This window comes from Gossypium arboreum, chromosome 5 (assembly GCF_025698485.1).
Source record: "Gossypium arboreum isolate Shixiya-1 chromosome 5, ASM2569848v2, whole genome shotgun sequence".
Classification (NCBI taxonomy): Eukaryota; Viridiplantae; Streptophyta; class Magnoliopsida; order Malvales; family Malvaceae; genus Gossypium; species Gossypium arboreum.
Genome location: NC_069074.1, coordinates 25883853 through 25904430, shown reverse-complemented (window position 1 = coordinate 25904430; position 20578 = coordinate 25883853). Strand labels below are relative to the sequence as shown.

The following is a 20578-nucleotide window of genomic DNA, read 5'->3' as shown; positions in this document are numbered from 1 at the left end:
CTTTTAACGTAATTTTTTATGTTTTCCATTTGTTAAAACTAGTCCACAAGCTCATCTTACTCAAAAAAAATTAAATTGTTCAAAAAAATAAAAATATAAAGATTAGTTTTATCAAATGGAAAATATAGAAAAACCACGTTAAAAGAAATGGAGAAGGGAGGAAGACAGATGGAGAAGCAGAAGAGAATAAAAAATTAAAAGAATATAAGAGGAAAAAAATTAAATTGCTTAAAATAAAAAAAATATAGGGACAATTGTATAAATTAACCTAAAATTTTTATTTGAAATGATGATTTAACTTGCTATGTAAGCTTACCGTTAACGGTAATTAACGGCTCAGTGACTAAAATGTAACATTTCAAAAATAAGTATTAAAATATAATTTAAGGTAAACAAAAGTGACTATTTTGGAAGTTTACCCTAAAGATTGCTTTAAACTTTGTGGAGCTTCGCCTACATTTGCGCGCGTAATCATTTACTCAGATTTGATTTATTTATCTATTTATTTAACTTAATTTCAGAATCTTTATTGGTTGTTTAATCACACGCGAAAATAACAACGCCAAACCCAAAGAAAGAGGATCGAAGGTCGCCGTTCCTTTCACACGCGGGAAAAATCTCTTGATTTTTCACCGCCGGCGCACTCTGAAATTCATTCGTCCGATGATATTTATTATTACTAGGGTTCCAGTTCATGTTGTTATAGGTCGTTGCTGGATTTATTATTTAAAATTTAACGGGGGAAAGAGAAGAATCAAAAAGGGAAATTCTGTCCTTGTCGGAACTTCAAATGTCATTTTGTTGTTAAAGATTTTGTATCCATAAAGAGTAAAAGGACGTAAACCAAGATTATTGTCAAAATTGTGTCTTATTTCGATTTTATGGTAATTATTGTTCAAAAAAATCTTTTATTTTTCCAGAAAATCACAATCACGGACATGTTGAACTGTTACACCATTTCCCCAATTCTCTCTTTTTCATTTTTTGGGTTTTTAAACCCGTGATTCAATGAAGAGAGCTTTTTTGGAACCGTGAAGCTCATCTTCAAAACCCAAAGCTTTTATTTTTTCGTTTGATTTCTTCCCGGGCTTCTGTTTTTTCCCCTGATAAATTAATAATGTTGTTAATTTTTTAGTTTTTTTTTTTTACCATATTTTGTTTTTTCAATTCGTTCGCCGTCAAGATCGAACCAACAGCCAAGTTTCAAGGACGAGAAAGAACCAACAATGGCGCCATCGTCTGATTGGTGGGCAAAAGGTGGTCATAAAGGAACCCCAGTGGTTGTCAAAATGGACAACCCAGAATGGTCGATGGTCGAGCTGGAAGGTCCATCGGAAGACGATTTCCTCATCGGAAACAACCCAACCGATACGCGAGCCAAAGCGCGTGGTAAAAACGCCAAGCAACTCACGTGGGTCCTCCTCTTAAAGGCCCACCGCGCCGCCGGTTGCTTAACCTCCGTTGCCTCCACATTGGCCAGTATCGGTCCAGCCATCCGCCATCGAGTCGCCTCCGGTCGAACCGACACCGAAAGCGCTTCCTCCTTCGAGAACAAAACCGTTAAAACCAGGTTTTATAATTGCATCAAAGTGTTCCTTTGGTTATCTTTGTTGTTACTCGGTTTCGAGATTGCTGCGTATTATAAAGGCTGGCATTTCCGTGCTTCAAATCTTCAATTACAGTACATTTTCACGGCCCCATTTGGTGTTAGAGATTTCTTCGACTGGCTATATTCTAATTGGGTCTTGATTCGGGTCGGGTTCCTTGCTCCCCCGCTTCAGTTCCTCGCGAATGTCTGCATTGTCCTTTTCTTAATCCAAAGCTTAGATAGGTTAATCCTCTGTTTATGTTGTTTTTGGATCCGTGTCAAAAAAATCAAGCCAATTCCCAAAGAAGACGCTGTTGCGGATCTTGAAACCGGCGAAAATGGCTTCTTCCCCATGGTTCTCGTTCAAATCCCTATGTGTAATGAAAGAGAGGTAAAAACCATGAAAAAATATTTATCATTTAAAAACAACCCATTGTTTTGTTTATGATTGGGATTTGATTTTGATTTTTGCAGGTTTACCAACACTCCATTGCTGCAGTGTGTAAATTGGATTGGCCAAAGTCGAAAATTTTGATTCAAGTTTTGGATGATTCTGATGATCCAATAACTCAACTGCTTATTGAAGAAGAAGTGCATAAATGGCAGCAAGTAGGTGCCAACATTGTGTATCGACATCGAATAATCCGAGATGGTTACAAAGCTGGTAATCTTAAGTCTGCCATGAGTTGTAGTTATGTCAAAGACTATGAATTTGTTGCCATTTTCGATGCCGATTTCCAGCCGACCCATGATTTCCTCAAACGAACCATCCCCCATTTTAAGGTAACTAAAATTAACTGCCTCTACCTTGAGTTGAGTGCAATTTGGTTAAGTCAAGAACAAGTTAGTATGTTTTAGGATTAGTTGAAGTGATGGATTTTGGTTGTATTCTTACAGGACAATGAGGATGTAGGGTTAGTTCAAGCAAGGTGGTCCTTTGTGAATAAGGATGAGAATCTGCTAACAAGATTGCAAAACATAAATTTGTCATTTCACTTTGAGGTTGAGCAACAAGTGAATGGTGTTCTGATTAATTTCTTTGGTTTTAACGGAACTGCCGGGGTTTGGAGGATTAAGGCTTTGGAGGATTCCGGTGGATGGCTTGAGAGGACAACAGTTGAGGACATGGATATCGCCGTCCGTGCTCATCTTCAAGGATGGAAATTTGTTTTTCTCAATGATGTCGAGGTATAGCTTGAGTTTAATATGTAATATTGCCAATTGAATTTAGCAGTTATTCACTTTGTTGAGAGTTAATGTTTATTGTTTTCTTATTATCTGTTCAGTGTCAGTGTGAACTTCCTGAATCTTATGAAGCTTATAGAAAGCAACAGCATAGATGGCACTCCGGACCAATGCAATTATTCCGTCTCTGTTTGCCTGATATTATCCATGCTAAGGTGAATACATTTTTGAAGCACTCTTTGGTTAATGCAACAATGATCCTATTTTGTCAAATTCAATAGTTCCTGTGTTGATTCCAAGTTTCCGATTCCTAACTTTGTTCTTGTTCCGTATTTTAACCGATGCAGATTAGCTTCTGGAAGAAATTCAATATGATATTTCTGTTCTTTCTGCTAAGAAAACTGATCCTACCGTTTTACTCTTTCACTCTTTTCTGCATAATTCTCCCCATGACGATGTTTATTCCTGAGGCTGAGCTTCCAGCATGGGTTGTCTGTTACGTCCCTGCTTTAATGTCATTCCTCAACATCCTTCCGGCCCCGAAATCCTTCCCATTCATTGTACCTTACCTTCTTTTTGAGAACACCATGTCAGTGACCAAGTTCAACGCTATGATCTCTGGTCTATTCCAACTTGGTAATGCATACGAGTGGGTTGTTACAAAAAAATTGGGTCGATCATCGGAGGGTGACCTTGTGTCGTTGATTGAGAAAGACCCGAAACATCAGCTTCGGGGACCAGAACCTGATCTTGATGAAATTAAAGCCGAAATCCTGCAAGAACAAAAGGCTAGGAAAAAGAAGCATAATCGGATATATACAAAGGAATTAGCACTAGCATTCCTTCTTCTAACGGCATCAGCTAGGAGCCTACTGTCTGCACAGGGAATCCATTTCTATTTCTTGCTGTTTCAAGGTATATCCTTCCTTTTGGTTGGTTTAGACTTGATTGGTGAGCAGGTTATGTAAAGGACAGATTAGAGATTTTAGTAGGAAAATCTCGATACAGTTGGACGACACAGAATCCAAGTACCGTTCCAAATGGACTTTTTACTGTAGATTCGAAGAAGTCCCAAGTATTCTTTTATGTCACCATCTACCCTTGGACTGGTTCATATTCCAGCCACAAGATGAAAACCTCTTTACTTGAAGACGGGGACACTCTTTCAGTAAATGTGAGAATTTTTGTTTGGGTTTTCTGTCGATTCTTTTGTAAGAAAAGAAATAATGGTAGTTACAGTTATAATGCAGGGTAGCGTATTGGATCTCTTCTTGTAGGTTTGAGACATGATAAATGTCATTGTGATAAATATCCGTGTTTTGGTTATGTTGTTTTGAATCTGTGTAAAAAAAATCCGCAAATTTCATGAACAGAAATCACCATTTCTGGTCATGTCTGGGATAAGTTGATGAGGAGGTAGCTAAGCAGCTCAAAGAACGGATACCGTTTCGGCTTGCATGTTTGTAACACCTCCATTTTAAGGATTAAATTGAAGTCTTCGTGGAGTAGAGTGGGTTGGGGGGTGGGCGTTTCACAATTTTATGGTGGGCTTGGGATGCAATGTAATGCAGTTGGTTCACATTCCAATATATGTGCACATTTTTCTTAAAAAGCTACGAAAATGAAATCAGAAATCCATGGTGTTCTGCAACTAAGACAGGCATCAACTCATCTGTTAAGTTGAAAGGCGCACGTGGAATATGTTTTTTTTTTTTTTTTTCCTCCTTATTTTGGGTTTATCTTTTAACAGCAGATTTTTTGTTCATTGAATTCGGCTTGGCCCCAAGAAGTAATCTCTCCTCCATTTTGATAATTATAAATTGTGTAAGAGTAATTCAGTTAGAAAATGATTATTATTTTATAAAATATAATAAATATTATTATGGGTTGTTTTATTTTTTAATACTTTTATATAAAGTCTATAAAATTCAAAATAAATATGAAGAAACCCAACCTGATTTGTGTTTTACCTAACAAAAATTATAATTTTATTTTTTACTTAATATATTCTTTGTATCATAATCTAATATTTGATAGTAAGTATGTGTTTAGACGCCATAAAGTAATTGAAAGTGAGTATAACTATAAAGAATTATAATTTTGTAGATATTATATCATATTTAATAATATAAACTGTCATTACAACACATAATTTTAAATTCTACAAGATATAACAAAACTCAAACATAGTAATTATTTATAGTGGTACCCAAGATTTATGCATTACAATTATACATAATTAAAATCAAATTACTGATTCAAGATCACTAACTTTTATTAAATAACAAAAAGTGAAGTTTTTCTTTTAAAAAAATTACATTTGATTTTCTTAGCAAATCTATTCCAATTGGAGGTAATAATCTTAATAAAATTAAGGTTCACAAATGAATGTAAAAAGAAGTGGAAAAGAAGGTAACGAAAACTGTTATTTATGGGTTTGCACATGCCTTGATGCTTTTTGTCACTTCTGATCTCGATGTGAAACATTCCAACTGGACTTTCTTTTTTCACTATAATTATTTTTTAATAGATATATATATAGTCTGGATTCTTTTATCTCTATTTTATTATTTATGTTGGAGTTTTTTAATAATATTGTCTTTAAAATTAAAATTTTTTATGAAGATATAATGGTTTCGGCCAAAATAAAATGAACATGACTAATTGTTTTATTCAAAATATTTTAAAAAATTAATGCATCGACTTTTTAAGAATCATTTATAAATAAGATGACAATTGTGGACAGTTTAGCATACTGTATTCGTGATTTGAAGCGGATATAAATGACTTTATGAATATTTATTAGGGATTAAAATATGTTGTTTGTACTTGTATTTGAAAAAATTGAGAATTTAGTCTCTATATTTAAATATTTGAAATTAAATCTTAAAATTGTTTAGATTTTAATTATTAAAATTGTAATTTTTTATTAAAATTGGTCAAATTGACATTTTGGTTAAGCTACCCCATGTGACATGTCCTATAATTGACAGGAAATAATAATGTTATAATTGAAAAAAATTTAGCAGAAACTAATAACAATGATAATGATAGACTAAGAGTTTTAAATTAAAAAAAGTAAGACGACTTTAAAAATGCAATGACTAAATCTCAATTTCTATAAAAGTGTAGGGACTAATAGCACATTTCAACTTATTTATTATCTAAATTCATTTTGATAAAAATAGTAATAATTTAAAAGAAAATTATGAAGATGGTAATGCTGGTGCAGAGGGATTCAATCCCGAGATTTGGTCACATGTAAAAGCAAATAAATAATGAAGAAAGTCTTATGCGTGCGAATATTCGGTAATTGCGCCACTAGTTCAAAATTATTATTTTTTATTTCAATTAAGGACAAGAATGCTTATTAATCATTTATATATTTTACCAATTTTCTTAATGCTTTAGCATGTGACATAGAGCTTTGAACAAGCTCTTGGGGAAAAATAAAGTTATCTGTTGTTCACGTAGAATTTTGTTGTAGTAGACCTAACCATTTTACCAACTTCTTTTTTATTCTTTAGGTTCTATGCTAATCCATCTTCAACAATTATTATTATTAGTTTGAATTTTCGAGGAATTGTCGGAAATAAAATACTTTAATATATTATTAAAAATAAAACATTTTTAAAATAAATTTATTTTGAAGTAAAATTATAAGTATAAACATAATCAACTATTATGATAAAAGAGATAGTTGAAATACATTTGAATCTAAATCATAATAAATACGAATAAAATTCAAAGAATCTAACACCATGTTTAGTTGCATTCCCCTTATTCATTGAATGGTAAATCATTCCTTTGTTTGGTTGGACGTAATACTCATTTAATAAAATGTTATTATTTTCTTATTACTTCTCTTTTTGTAATACCTATTATTTGGTATCACCAAATAATTATTATTCCATTCAACCTTGAATAATAAAATAAAATTAATTTTCAGATTAGTCCTTTAAAACTTGGACTCGGAAATATAAAAATAAAATATTTGAAATATTTTAATATAATTTAATATAAAACAATTATATTTAATAATAATTATATTAAAATATGATTAAATTATTTATTATTTTATTAAATTATATTTAATAATAATCTTATTAAAATTTAATAACAATAATCACCTACCTAAAGAAAATTCTACTACTGGTACTCTAGTCATTTCTTTTTTTCCTTATGCTATTACATTGTCTATTTCATTCAACCAAACATAAGAATATTAATACAATTTTATTCTATTCCCTTCAACCAAATAATTGAATTACTAATTACAATTTTATTCCATTACAACCCTATTCAATTTTAATGAACCAAACTGTCCCAAGAGTTTAACGTAATATGCTGAGGTGGATGGGTATTCAGAGTCAAGGTGCCTTAGCTCTGAAAAAATTCTCAAAAAAATTTTGAAAAATAAATCTACTCTAAACCTAAAATTTTGAAAATTGTAATTAAACATTAACACTACGTTTGGTTTACTGTAATATAATAGAGTTGTAATGTAATAGGACTATAATCTGTAATTCAACTATTTGGTTGAATGGAATGGAATAGAACGTAATAATCTTATTGTGTTTGGTTGAATGGAACGATGATGTTGTATTAGCACAAGGAAAAAATTTGAAATGACTAGAGTATCCTTAGTATAATTTTTAAGTAGATGATTTGAAATATTTTAATATAATTTAATATAAAAACAATTATATTTAATAATAATTATATTAAAATATGATTAAATTATTTATTATTTTATTAAATTATATTTAATAATAATCTTATTAAAATTTGAAATGACTAGAGTACCCTTAGTATAATTTCAAAATTTGAAATGACTAGAGTACCCTTAGTATAATTTTTAACTAGAGTACCCTTAGTATAAATTTACCAAAAATTGAAAATTTTCATTTAAACTCTCAAAAGTTTTGAAATAAACCCCTTGGTTAAATAAGGTTGGATTTAGTAAAGTCGGAATTGGCTAAAAGACCTTAGGAGTAAAAGGAAAAAAAATGAAGATGAAGATGTGCACTGCATCTCTAGGTGTTATTGAATTAAAATCCTTTATAGGATTTATCAATCTCATTTGCATTACTTAAATCTTTATTATTATGATTATCTTCTCGTTACCATAACCTATTCATTTTAGTAAAAGCTTTTTTTTATCCCTTTTTCTTGGGTCTTGAGCTATTCCAATTCAATTGCTAATGGAACCCATGATGAACCCCCAAACTCCAATGGGATTACAATGTATCAATCCTACATACATTTTTTATTTGTGGTGTTGGGGTGAAACCAAGCTGTTTCAAACCCTTGGTGTTCATTGGCTATGTTGATGCTTCATGTTTGCGCTTCACATGGAAAGCCTTGGCAGGTTAGCTACGTTGATCGAGATGTACATGGGAAAAGACTATGACATGGGGAATTGGATATAAATAATATGTTAGTTAGGGTGTAAATTTTTCATATGCTTCTAAACAATTACTTTTTACACTTATTAAATAATGTTATTTATCAATTTAATCTTACTTTGATTAATATCGATATCATTTAATCAAAATTATTAGTGTTTAAATTTTATTTTTATTTCTTTTACTTATTAATTAGTGTTTAAGGTATAAAATTTACTGTTTACTAATCAAGATGTGACAAGAGAGTTAATTTTGATGCTTTTAAAAATATAAATGTTATGAACAAATTCAAAACCAATAAAGAAACACGATTTTGGATTTACTTGTTCTATTTTGATTTATTCACAAATTATATCCATTTTACATATTAAAAAATAATTTCTTTACCCAATATTAAAATAAATTTCTTAATAATTTTAAATATTTGAAATAATTAAATTTAAAAATCTTAAGGTATAATTTATTTGGATTTTCATCAACAATAAATTTGAAAAAAGAAATGCTAGGGCTCATCCTTGAATGGGGAATAGGTAATAACATGATTAAGAGAGAGGTGTGGGGTCTGAGTTAAAGGCTGTCGGCAATGGGGAGGCGAACCTCTCCGAACCCCAACAGCACAACATTTACCCACTTGTCTTTCGCCTTTCGTTTTTATTTGATTAGACATAACGCCAGCAAATTTATAAGTTACCTTTCCAATAAAATTAAATTAAAATTTGAAAATAGATAGTTATTATATTTAATTAAATATTTCTAACCATTAAAACTTTTTTAAAGCAATTAAAACTCTTAAATGAATTTTTACTTGAGTTAGTGAGACTCTTTACTAAAAATCAATACATATTTATATAATCTTATAAACATAAAAGCTGATAGGAGAGCGGAGTGGAGTGACAAACTTGAGCTGCCAGTTGATTTCTATAAAACTTCAAATCTAAGTTTAGCTACACCCATTTGTGTGGACATGAAAAGAAATTAAAATGAATTGTGGAATCCAAGATGATATGACGGGGATAATATTTGCTCTGCTCTTGCAGTCTTTGCTTTCTTTCCTCTCAACTTTTCGTTTTTGTTTCTTTCTTTCTTTTACCTAACCTTTTCTCTTCCCTCTTTTATTTCAATTCAATCATTGAATTATCTTTCCAAGCTAATTTCCATGGATATAATATAAATATTTATCAGCTAAATCTTTCATATTGGAACAATCTTTCATCTTTAAACTGTACAACTTTTTTAGTTTCATCTTTGAAATTATTTGTTCAGATGAGTGCTCAAATTTTACAGTTTTTTTATTTTTTTATTTTATATTGGGATTTTTTAATGTGACAATATCGTTATTTAAAATATAATTTTATATAAAATTTAAATAAGTATAAAAATATAACGAAATTATACTTTTTTTAAACTTTTAAAATTTTTCAAATGATGATATGATATAATTTTAAAATGTCACGTAATGGAAATCAAGTTCTTAGATTAAATTAAAAAAAACTGTTAATTTTCAAACTAATGTAAACTAAAAAGATTTTGGTATCAAAATAGGAGAAATTGTCAAGTTGAAGAATTAAATATTATTTTATCTCGTTTCTAATGTCCTAATATCATTATAATGTAACAACAATATAATTATGATGCAAATTTGATGGGTTCGATGAATCATTGAAAAATGAATTGAAAACATTTAATTTTTAAATGTGTTAAATGTTAAATTGATTTTATTTTAAAAATAAATTATTTCTTATTTTTTTAATGAGATATCCAAATTATTGTATTCAACTTTTTTATATATTGAACAACATGGTTACATTCGGTGTTAATTTTCTTAATATATCAAATAACTTTATGTTGGTAAAATGTACCGATAGTTGCTGTGTGGCACTCAATAGTGCCAACTACACACTGCCAATGAGGCAATTTTAATACTTGTTTGTTGTTTTATTGAAGATATTTTGGTTTATATATGAAAATCAATCCTTGGTAATTTGAAGATTGAATTGGATTCAAGTGAATCAAATCAACCCTTATAACATGGAGAATCGATGAAGGCTATGTAGTTGTTTTGGAAATCAAATCTTTGATTAATTGTACTTTGATTATTGATATTGTAATAGCTATTTCAAGTAGTTATTTTGTGTTCAATTAAATTCTATGATAGCAAGCCGAATTAAATATATGTTATATGGCTTGTCTAGGTTTTGTAAGAGAGATTATTGAGATCACTTAAATTTGAGCATTTGAACTTGTTCATTAAGGAACTTTTTTTTTTTTAGAGAGTGCAAATGTTGAAATGTAAACGCTGTTGAGAGTGTTTATTGCCCAAGTTTTCAAGGGGAGGATTTGAATGCGAGAGTTCTAGTCTTTAGGTATAAAGGTGAGGTATTTATATTTAGAGAGCGACGGAGTGTGGGTCGCTTGTTATATTGTTAACTAAAGGTATTGAAATTTCTCACCAAGTTAGGCTCCGTGGACATGAGAAAACCGATCTATATAGACAAATTTTGGTATTTTTTGTTAGCATAGTTTATCATAGTGCCAAACCATAGTGGCTATTGTAGTCTAGCACTTCATTGCACTTGTTGTGTTAAGCAAATAAGCAACTTAAGCTAATAACAATATTTAATATAAAATTAACATTTATATTTATATGTGAACTTTTTTTTAGATGAATTCATTAAATTATTTTTATATAAAACAAATTAGAATGTCTTAATGAAAAGAAATTGATTAAAATATTTTATAAATTAAGTTTTAAATATTTGACATGTATTTATGTAAAAAATATTAAAAAAGAAACAAAAGACTAAAACAAACAACATTATATAATTACCATCGATAATTATTTTTTAAAAATAAGTTTACAATCAACAAGTTATTAGTTTAATGGCAAGGTTAATATTTTGAAAACTTTAAGATGTCGGGTTTAAATTTTACTTTCGGTAAAATATGTATAGATTGTCAATCTGTATTTATTTTGATTTATGTTCGTCCTATTATATGTAAAATAAGTATAAATTTATTCTATAATAATTAATTCAAATATATTAATTGAAAAAATATATTTTTATTTAACAAAGAATTGTACCATAATAAAATACAAATTATAATTTAATTTAATAATAATTAAAAAATTAAAACTAATTAGAAAAAATAAAATAATAATTAGTTAATAAAGAGTAATGTTATCATTTAATTTAAAATAAATAAGTTTGTAGAGTAAATAAATTTGTGATGGGGTTTAAGACTTTAAATATTATTCCCTAATAAATTATTTTATCCAAATTTAATTTTAAAAATATATTAATATTTTAAGTAATAAAATAAATTGTAGGTTGAATCCAAAAACAAATCAACCCAGTGCGGGACACCTTTTGAGACAATAATTAAGATTTTGTTTTCATATTTTCTCCGGGAAAAGGAAAAAAGCAAAGAGCCAAATACCCAATAAATAAAAAATCATTGAGTCAACTGAAAAGTCATATTCACTTTGAAAATTGGTCTTTTCGTTTTGTAGGTGGTATCAACTACAAAATATCTATAGCACAAGTTATGGTATATCCAATTATTTTTACTAAAAAAATTATTAGTTATAAAAATATTTTAATTTTATTAAATTATAATTTGTAATTATAAAAAAATTAATTAACTATAATTAAAATTAATCATTATAAAACACAATTAAATTGATAATTAAAATATATCTAAACTTATACTAAGATAAATTTTATATAAATTCCACGTACAACAGAATATAATCATAATAAATATAGACCGAAAATTTATATATAATTTACATTGAGTGAGACTCGAATCTAAGAATTTGAAATTAACCCGTCACAAGAAGACTATGAAATGTTGCCTGTCAAAAGATCACATACCTTTTAACGAGTGAGTATCATCTTTTGGAAAATTTATTTCTCGACTTTAGTAAAAATCTAAGTGCTCAAAGAGACGATAATTTCCCAAAAAAACATCATCGTATTAAGTGGTTAACAAAGTGAACCATGCAATCACATGGCCACTTAAGCTAGCAATGGTACCTCTTTTACTTTTTTATTTTATTTTATTTATTGTTTAATAATTTTTATACAAATACATTTAAGTATATTAACTTTAATATAAAATTTTACTTTTATAAATAAAAGATTTCATCAAAAACTTCTTAATAATGACAACTAATTAATTTTATATGAAATAATTTAAGGAATCAACTTAATCTATCACACTAAAATTCCATTATATTGTGATTAAAATAGTTAAATGAATAGATAAATAATAACAAAGGTATGATTGTCTTTTTAATTTATTTAACATTTGCTTACTAAATAGTTTATTTGATTTTCTTTTTAAACTCGGGAGGAGAATTGGGTAATTTAAAAGAGTTTAACTTGAATTAAGATAATCTTAAAAGTACTCAATAATAACATGTCCCACTAAATTTTTAGAGTGCATGAATAATAGAATACATTAAGAAATATCAAATTAACTCTCGTTACTATTTTTATTCTAAAATTAACAAAATTAATCTATATATTTTTATAAAATTTTAAAACTTTAAACTTTGACCACTAAAATCTTAGACCCTAAAACTATAAACCATATAGTTTTTTAGACCCATAAATGCTAATTTAATTTTTCCCTAAGACCATAAATCATAAAATTCTAAGTTATAACTCACCACACCATAAGTCATAAATCTAGTTAAATAAAAAATTCATAAACCTTGTTTTACTATTATTATTTGTTGATTTATTTAATTAATCAAACACTAATTAGGGTTAAAGTGTTATTAACTAGAATTAATCTAGTACTAGAAAGTGTATGATATTAATCATAAATTTTTTAAAAAATTTGAAGTGTCACATCTTTGTTGGAAGCTTAAAAAATGATTTTTTAGGATTGTCCTAATATAATTTAAGGTTAAGTATTTAGTTGGTCATCCAATTTTAGGGCGCTTTTATTTTGGTCACTCAAAAAAATTCGTGTAATTTTGTCACCAAACTTTTAGGACGTTTTCATTTTAGTCATCAAGCGTTAAATTATCGATGGTGGCTGATTGTACACGCCAAATCATGTCCACATAATCTGTATACTTTCATTTTGAAAGGAGATTAATTTTAGAAGGAAATCAATTTAATTAATTTTGGAAACATAAAATAAAATTTTAAATTTTAGGAGGAGATTAATTTAATTAATTTTAACATTATAGTAACAAATCACTTGACACTAGCAAGGGATAAAAATTTTCAATGATTTATTTAATTGATTTTGATGTCTTAAAATTTAAAATTTCAATTTTGAAAAAAAAATAGAATTTTAGCATTGGGGTAAACAAGTAGAATACCACAAAATTTTTAATGAGATATTTTAGTTTCTGCCTTTTTTTCACTTTAATTTTTAATTTTTTTACCTATATAAAGACTTAAAATAAAATTTTTTTCAGTGACCAAAATAAAAGTATAAACATGATATGGACTCGATTTGACATGTATAGTAAGCTGCCATTAATGATTTAATGTTTGGGTGACTAAAATGAAAATGTCTTAAAATTTGGGTGACGAAATTGAAAGGATTTTTTTGAGTGACCAAATTAAAGCGCATTGAATATTAAGTGACCAACTAGATAATTTATCCTATAATTCAAATTCTTTTTAAAATTATTTTAAATATATTTTATTGCTCGAATAGGCATATTTAGGCTAAATTAAAGATATACATCGTTTTTTTTAATTGGCTTTTTTAGGCCTTTTTTAAAATTAGGGAAATAGGCTAGTTTTGGATAATGTGTAAAAGCACACACAGCTCGGCTTTTTTTAAAAAAAATTAATAGAGTTAGAGTTTTTTTTTTTAATTTTGTTAGGGTTAGGGTTTTTTAAGAATTAGGGTTAGGATTTTAGGGGTGAATTCTCGAACAATTATAGGTAGAATTGATAGGCCGGGGATGCGATACTTTGTCTCACAACACATACATTTCATATGCCTTGTCAGGATTAGATCATTACATTAGAAACTCATCTTATGGAAGTCAGATTTTTGGATGGCAATGCTTGATACGGTTAAGGGTCAAAGTCTAAGTGGAGGTTCCGGTCAGTAACTGTGATGCGATCACGGTTCAAGTGTAATGTTGATTAAGGTTATACTTTTATTTTGGGTAGCAGCGAGTTGAGGGAATCATGGTTTTACTCTTGCGGGTTAGTGGTTAATCTTTCAGAGTGTTGGAGGAGCGGTAAGTACTTGTTTCTGTTATAGTTGGTTTGGGGTTTTCGGTATAATCGTACGTAAATACTGAAATTGAGTATGGTTTTGTCGTGTTTTTAGGTTTTAATAGGCTCGAGTGTGATTTTGCATCAATTCGATATCATGTGTGTACCTAAAAATGCAAAAAACGAGATTCAGCGAAAGCCAAAATTATAAATTGTCAACACCACAGGAGCGGTGGTCACCCATGTGGTAGGCCGTGTGCAACAACATGGCTGTGTGGTCGACGAAGGCCAGATCGTGCTCTAGACACAGCCGTGTGATGGCCAGGTAGGTCGTGTGTGACACACGGGCTTGACCGAATTGGGCTGTGTGGGCCACACGGGCTTATGGGTCCATACGGATAATCCACATGGGCGTGTGGAATTTGGGCCAGGCCGTGTGAACCACACGGCAAGGTTAATCTGAGCGTGTAGGCCCATTTAGCTAAAATGTTTCCTAGGGTTTCACGAGTTGCCCAAGTCAACTATAAACCTACTATAGGATTGGTAAGCGCTACGTAAACCCTAAATCGTGTGATCTAAACATACAATGTATGTATTGAGCATGTTAAATTTATGCATGTTTACTAATCTGTATGTATGACTAATAACTGAATATTAGCATGTAAGCATGTATTTTTGTATATATGGATTGAGAATGTTTAGTTGCATCTGCATTGGGGTGGAATGATTGATTATTGGAGAAAGTGTAATGCCTATTATCTGGCAGCTCAGCTGCAATATTACTGATATGTTTTGCATTTGGTACAACTTGGTGTGTAGGGGTGGGTGGGTGTTTTAAACTCCACATGGTATGTAGGGGTGGTCAAAGATGATGTGTAGAGGCTGATGGGTAGTATATTGATTTCTGTTACAGTATGTAAACTGTATATGAATGGGCTAAGGCCTAAACTGTATCTGAATCTGTAATGGGCTTAGGCCCAGACTACATTTGACTGATATCTGTTGTTTGACTGTATGTATGTCTTCTGTGAGGATTACACATTGAGTTTACGTAAACTCACCCATTCCTATTTTATCTGCACAGGTAATCCCCGAAGTTAGATGGATCGGTATGGCAGAGGGCTCAACGGTGACCACATGATTATTGAACTGTTTTAATTTCAGTTACGTTATTTATTTCCTATTTATTTTCTAGGGTATTTTTGATGTAATTTGGTATTGTTGGATTATTTGCCTTTGTTTTGGATTTTAACTATTTTCATGAACTTTAGAACTGCAATGAAAACTCGGTTTTATTAAATACAACGTTTTTTCTAAACGCGAACGGTTTTCTTTAAATATCATGGTTTTAAAAGCTTCTGCTACAGAATATATTTTTAAACGAATCAAATTAACGAGAAAATATTTTTGAAATTGACGAAAGATAAATAAAAACTAATAAACGGAAACGATTTTAACTTGATAAATTCGATTTCAAATTCCATTCCATGTGATATCGCCTGATTCAGCCATAACGTCTAGGCCGGGTTTGGGGTGTTATAGATGGTATCTTTAATCTTTCATTCTTATCCGAAGGCTGACAATGAGGTAGACACAAGAGAGCTCTCAGGCGGGGAGCGGATGTTTCGGCACAGTAGATGTCAAACTCAGGTCGGCGCGATAGTAGTTGTAGTTATTAATGGGTTGTTTAATAGCAACAACCGTTGTCACCCCGAAAGGAGCATCACATTTACTGCATCGCAACCGCCACTATCTACTTAAGAGTCCACTTGTGTCCATGACGGTCTCAGTATTTGGATAAAAAGAAAGATTAAATATACAGACTGCATGGAAATTGAGAAAAAAATTATGCCGATTATAGCAGGAAGCCCCACAGTTTTTCCTTATGATTATGCTCTCAAACTTCTATATGATATTTATAAGGCAACATTTTCGAGTACCCAAAAAGTTTGAGCTTGTGCCTGCTTAACGACCATCAACAGGTTGCTTTGGTATACTTCGATTCATGACCGTATAACGACCATCAATTGAAACATCTACATAGACTTTCACTTATGATCGTACAAAGCAAAATAACCCTGAAACTCGACTTCCACAAGATAGGTTTCGAAGGTAATAGTCCAATCTTGATAGGATATATGAAATGTGTGTGCCTCGGAGTGATATTGCATCATCGACGACTTAAAAATACCTTAAACTGGGAATTTTATTAAAGACAAATTTTTTTAACATTAAAGCGGGGAAGAAAACAAAAAAGAGAGAAATATTGTAAAGTGGAGGGATCGAGGTCAGGAGAGGTGATGTTCTAAGAATGATAGAGTATGAAAGGGAAGCCCCCTTTTATAGGCATGGGCGAAAGGTGAGATTGCAAAGAAAAAATCCCAGTGGTCGAAAATGTTGTCTCGCAAGACTAATGTTTTCATTGAATATTTTCAAAACATGCATTTACAATGCTTCATTTTTTGTGTAAAAAAATGTTCTTTCTTTTTAACTTGTATTTCAACTGTATTTGTCATCATTAACTATCATTTACATAATGTAAAAATTGCTACTTTAAGTACCAATTACAATTTCTCAGGGAATTGTTACTAGTTCAATAAATGCTCCTATCCGAAGTTATATATTTCATATCAAATATTATATATGAAAATTTATGTATAATTTATATTAGAATTTAACAAAGGCAAATATGAGTTGCAATAGAAATATACAAAAAATAAATTATATATAGTTTTTTTTATTGATGTCATTTATATTTAGATCGCAATAAGTAAATAAAAAGTACATCATCGGTGTCGTTGGGCTGGATGTGTGTCGTAAGGTGGGGGCTGATGGGTACGCATAGGATTTCTGCGCACAACTAGTAGTGTCAGCTCCTCCATTTAATCATGACAATCATCTTAATCTTCTTCGTCTTTACCTCCATCATCATCTTTATATTCATTTCCACTGTCGTCTTTATCTTCATCTCCATCTTTAGCTTTGTCTTCGTTTCCATCGCCTTCATTTGTGCTTGAATGCGGTGTCGTCCTAGCCTCCCATCGTGTGTCTTCCATTTTAAGAGAATTGGTTGTGCCGATGACCCACGTTGATAAAATAATGACGCTATGGGTGTTTTTGACACTATTGGTGAATAACCGTACGATGTTGTAAAATTCAGATACGTTGATATTAACCTAGGCATTGATACTAGCATCAATGATGGCATTGGTGTCAACATCAGTGTCGTCATTGATGACGGTACATGCGTCGGTATTTGACTTGGCATTTGCTTCGGCATCAATTTTGGCATGTAGGCGTAGAATGCTGGGGACGGATGTGTCCCAAAATATGTACTTATAGGAAAGGTAGAAATAGGGTGCTACAGTGGTACATAGTGTTTTGCTTGTGAAAAATACAAGGTTAATGGAATGAACAATAATAAGTGGAGTGAACTGACTAAGATGTGGTGTAGTTCTCAATGTTGCTTATTGGGTTAAAACCGATAACGAATCTATCGTGACACTTCTTTTGGACCTAGCTGTTGGGGCGCTCAGCGTGGCTTATTCTGATGAAGTTTCCTACTCCTCTCCTACACCGGTAGCAAATATGATTTACCAGTGACTCTAAACCAGGTAATGTACTCCAAGCTGGCCGCGATGTTCGATAAGAAAAAATAGTTTGCAGAGGGGTAAGAATTCCATCCTACGATCCCAAACGTCAATGAACTTTTTATGGTAATCTTGACAATTTTCGTCTGTTTTCCCTCGTAGATCCAATTTGTGCAGTGCTTCCATGTCTCGCTGTGGTGGTGAAATTTGTTACCTCTATTCGAACTGTCGCATCATTTGATCTGATTCATACATCTCCACCGCTGCGTACACTATCAACGACATAATCGCGTCCCATATATTTCGAATGACCAAAAAAATTGGCAGGACGCATTTTATGATATCCGACTCAGCGTATGACATCCATTCAAACTGTAGTGCACAATTGTAAATTTTGTTATGTACAGAATTTTATTTACAAACCATTATTTAATTATTATATGTTTGAAAAAAATAAGTAATTAACCTTGACTTCCAAGCTTTGATCTAACAATATTTGGATATCTTTGAGCTGTTCCGGTAGTCCCATATAACTCAGCTTATGATTCCACCTATTCAAGCGATATGTTAATTCAAATATATAATAAATAAAAAAATATTTACTATAAAAACTACATATTTATTATCAAATAATTTTTACCTTGTCACCAATGGAAACGTATATGGGGTCGTTCACTTGAGGACATGGAAGCTGCCACCAGGCCTGTGACTACAACAGGAGCAAATAATCACTGATTAACATCTTATCCAATTTTGTTGCCCGACACAACTTCTAGTACAATGTGGCCAACACAGTTGATCCCCGAATCAGTCGTCCGTTTTCTTTTAAGTCGATTAGGTGTAGTAATCACCTTATGTGTACCAAATTTCGAGATTTATCAGGCATTAGAATGCCCCCGATTAACCTTAGGATGAATGCTCAGGCATATAGTTCTTTGATGCTGTCAGGCACATCATTAGAAAGATATTTGAAATTGATTTCCAACCACTTCATATCTATCCGACCATCGTAAAACTTATTCGACAACTTACCCAAAAATATCTCGCAAATGTCCTCTTTACCAAGAACGATCGCTGACCTCGTAACGATTGACCCATCCACTAGAAAACTGAGTTGTAAAGCTAAGTCCTTGAGTGTAATTGTAAACTTACTGTGTGGAAGATAAAAAGTATGTGTCTTGGGCCTCTATCTTTCTATCAACGCGCTAATGAGTGTAGGGTCGAGTTTACAGCCCCTGAGCATATGAGACGCATGTAAGAATCTTGTATCTTGTAAGTAACCACAAATTTAGATATTTGAGCTCATAGACAAGTTATATTTGAACCCCTTCAAAACATGATCATCCACCTACTTATATCGACAAAATAAATTCATTTAAAATATTTAAAAAATAAAAAACTTTAAATTTAAATTAGTTGAAAATAAACAAATTTAAAATTTCGTTTTACCATAATCGCTTCAGCAGCGGAAATGTACTTGTCGTTGAAACAAATCAGAGAAGTTGTCATTCATGAAAATTTAATCGAAACAAATAATATACAAAAAATTAAATAAAACTATAATATTTTTAAACAAAGGTATTAGAAAATTTAGAGCAAAACTTGAGAGAATTGAGAGGGTTGAGAATTTAGAAAGAATTGAGAGTTGGATTTGAGTGAAAAGAATGGAAAATGGCCTGGTATTTATAAGAAAAAAATTACTGTTGGAGCCCTTAAAAAATTTGACGGTTGCCAACGTTCAAAAAGCCATTGAGGAAATGACCGTTGGTGCTCTCTCTCCAAAAACGACCTATTTCCCTAATTAAAAAAAAAAAACCTAAAAGGCCAATTAAAAAAGATGACATATTATTCTAAATTAGCCGATATTGTACCTTTTTTTTTTTTAGGAACTTGATATTTATTGATGGAAGTATCAAGATCCAAATTTTTTTACTAAATTACATTGGTTATTATCCTTCGAATTTGGTTTTTATCAATGTTTTCTAAATCAGATCGATAGTTGAACTAGTTAAAATACTGATTCGTCAGTTTCACCGATCCAATTTACAAATTATTAGGTCCTATTTAACAGTTGGCTGATAGCTGATTGTTGATTGTAGTGGCTGGTTTGACCAACTGATTCTATTTGTTTATTTAGAAGTGTTTGGAAAAACTTAGCTGCTAGTTGAAAGTTGATATGCGTAAAATGACAAATAATGGCATGACATATTTTATTGTTAAGTATTTATTTGTTTATAATACTTTAGTTTTATTAGGTGAAAGTATTGAAATAAAATGCTATTACCAAGGAATTAAAACATCCATTATGAAAATTAATTAATGCATATTTTTAAAATTTAAATAAATTTTTTTAAGTTCCTTATTTGCAAATATTAACCATGTGGAAATTGATGAATATTAATAGTATATCAATATAATTGTAAACTATATTATTAGTGATAATTATATCATGTTCTTAGTATGTGAATTAGTGATAATTATATCTTACTCGAATAAATTTATCAAGTAGCATATTTCAATTAATATAAAGTTGCATAAGAAATCATTTTACACAAGTAAATTTAAAATAAATTAAGAATGCATAAATATTCAATGATGAAAGGGCTC

At 30.5% G+C, this 20578-nt stretch overlaps 1 protein-coding gene across 1 annotated transcript; it reads left to right on the top strand.

Moving 5' to 3' along the window:
- Positions 1 to 410: 410 nt before the first annotated feature.
- On the top strand, positions 411 to 4385 carry LOC108450711 (probable xyloglucan glycosyltransferase 12). The gene is made up of 5 exons (XM_017748448.2): positions 411 to 1979; positions 2063 to 2371; positions 2486 to 2776; positions 2875 to 2988; positions 3121 to 4385. Exons 1-5 carry the CDS (start codon positions 1227 to 1229, stop codon positions 3739 to 3741), a joined length of 2088 nt encoding a protein of 695 aa, XP_017603937.1. The 5' UTR covers positions 411 to 1226; the 3' UTR covers positions 3742 to 4385.
- The last annotated feature ends 16193 nt before the right edge of the window (positions 4386 to 20578 follow it).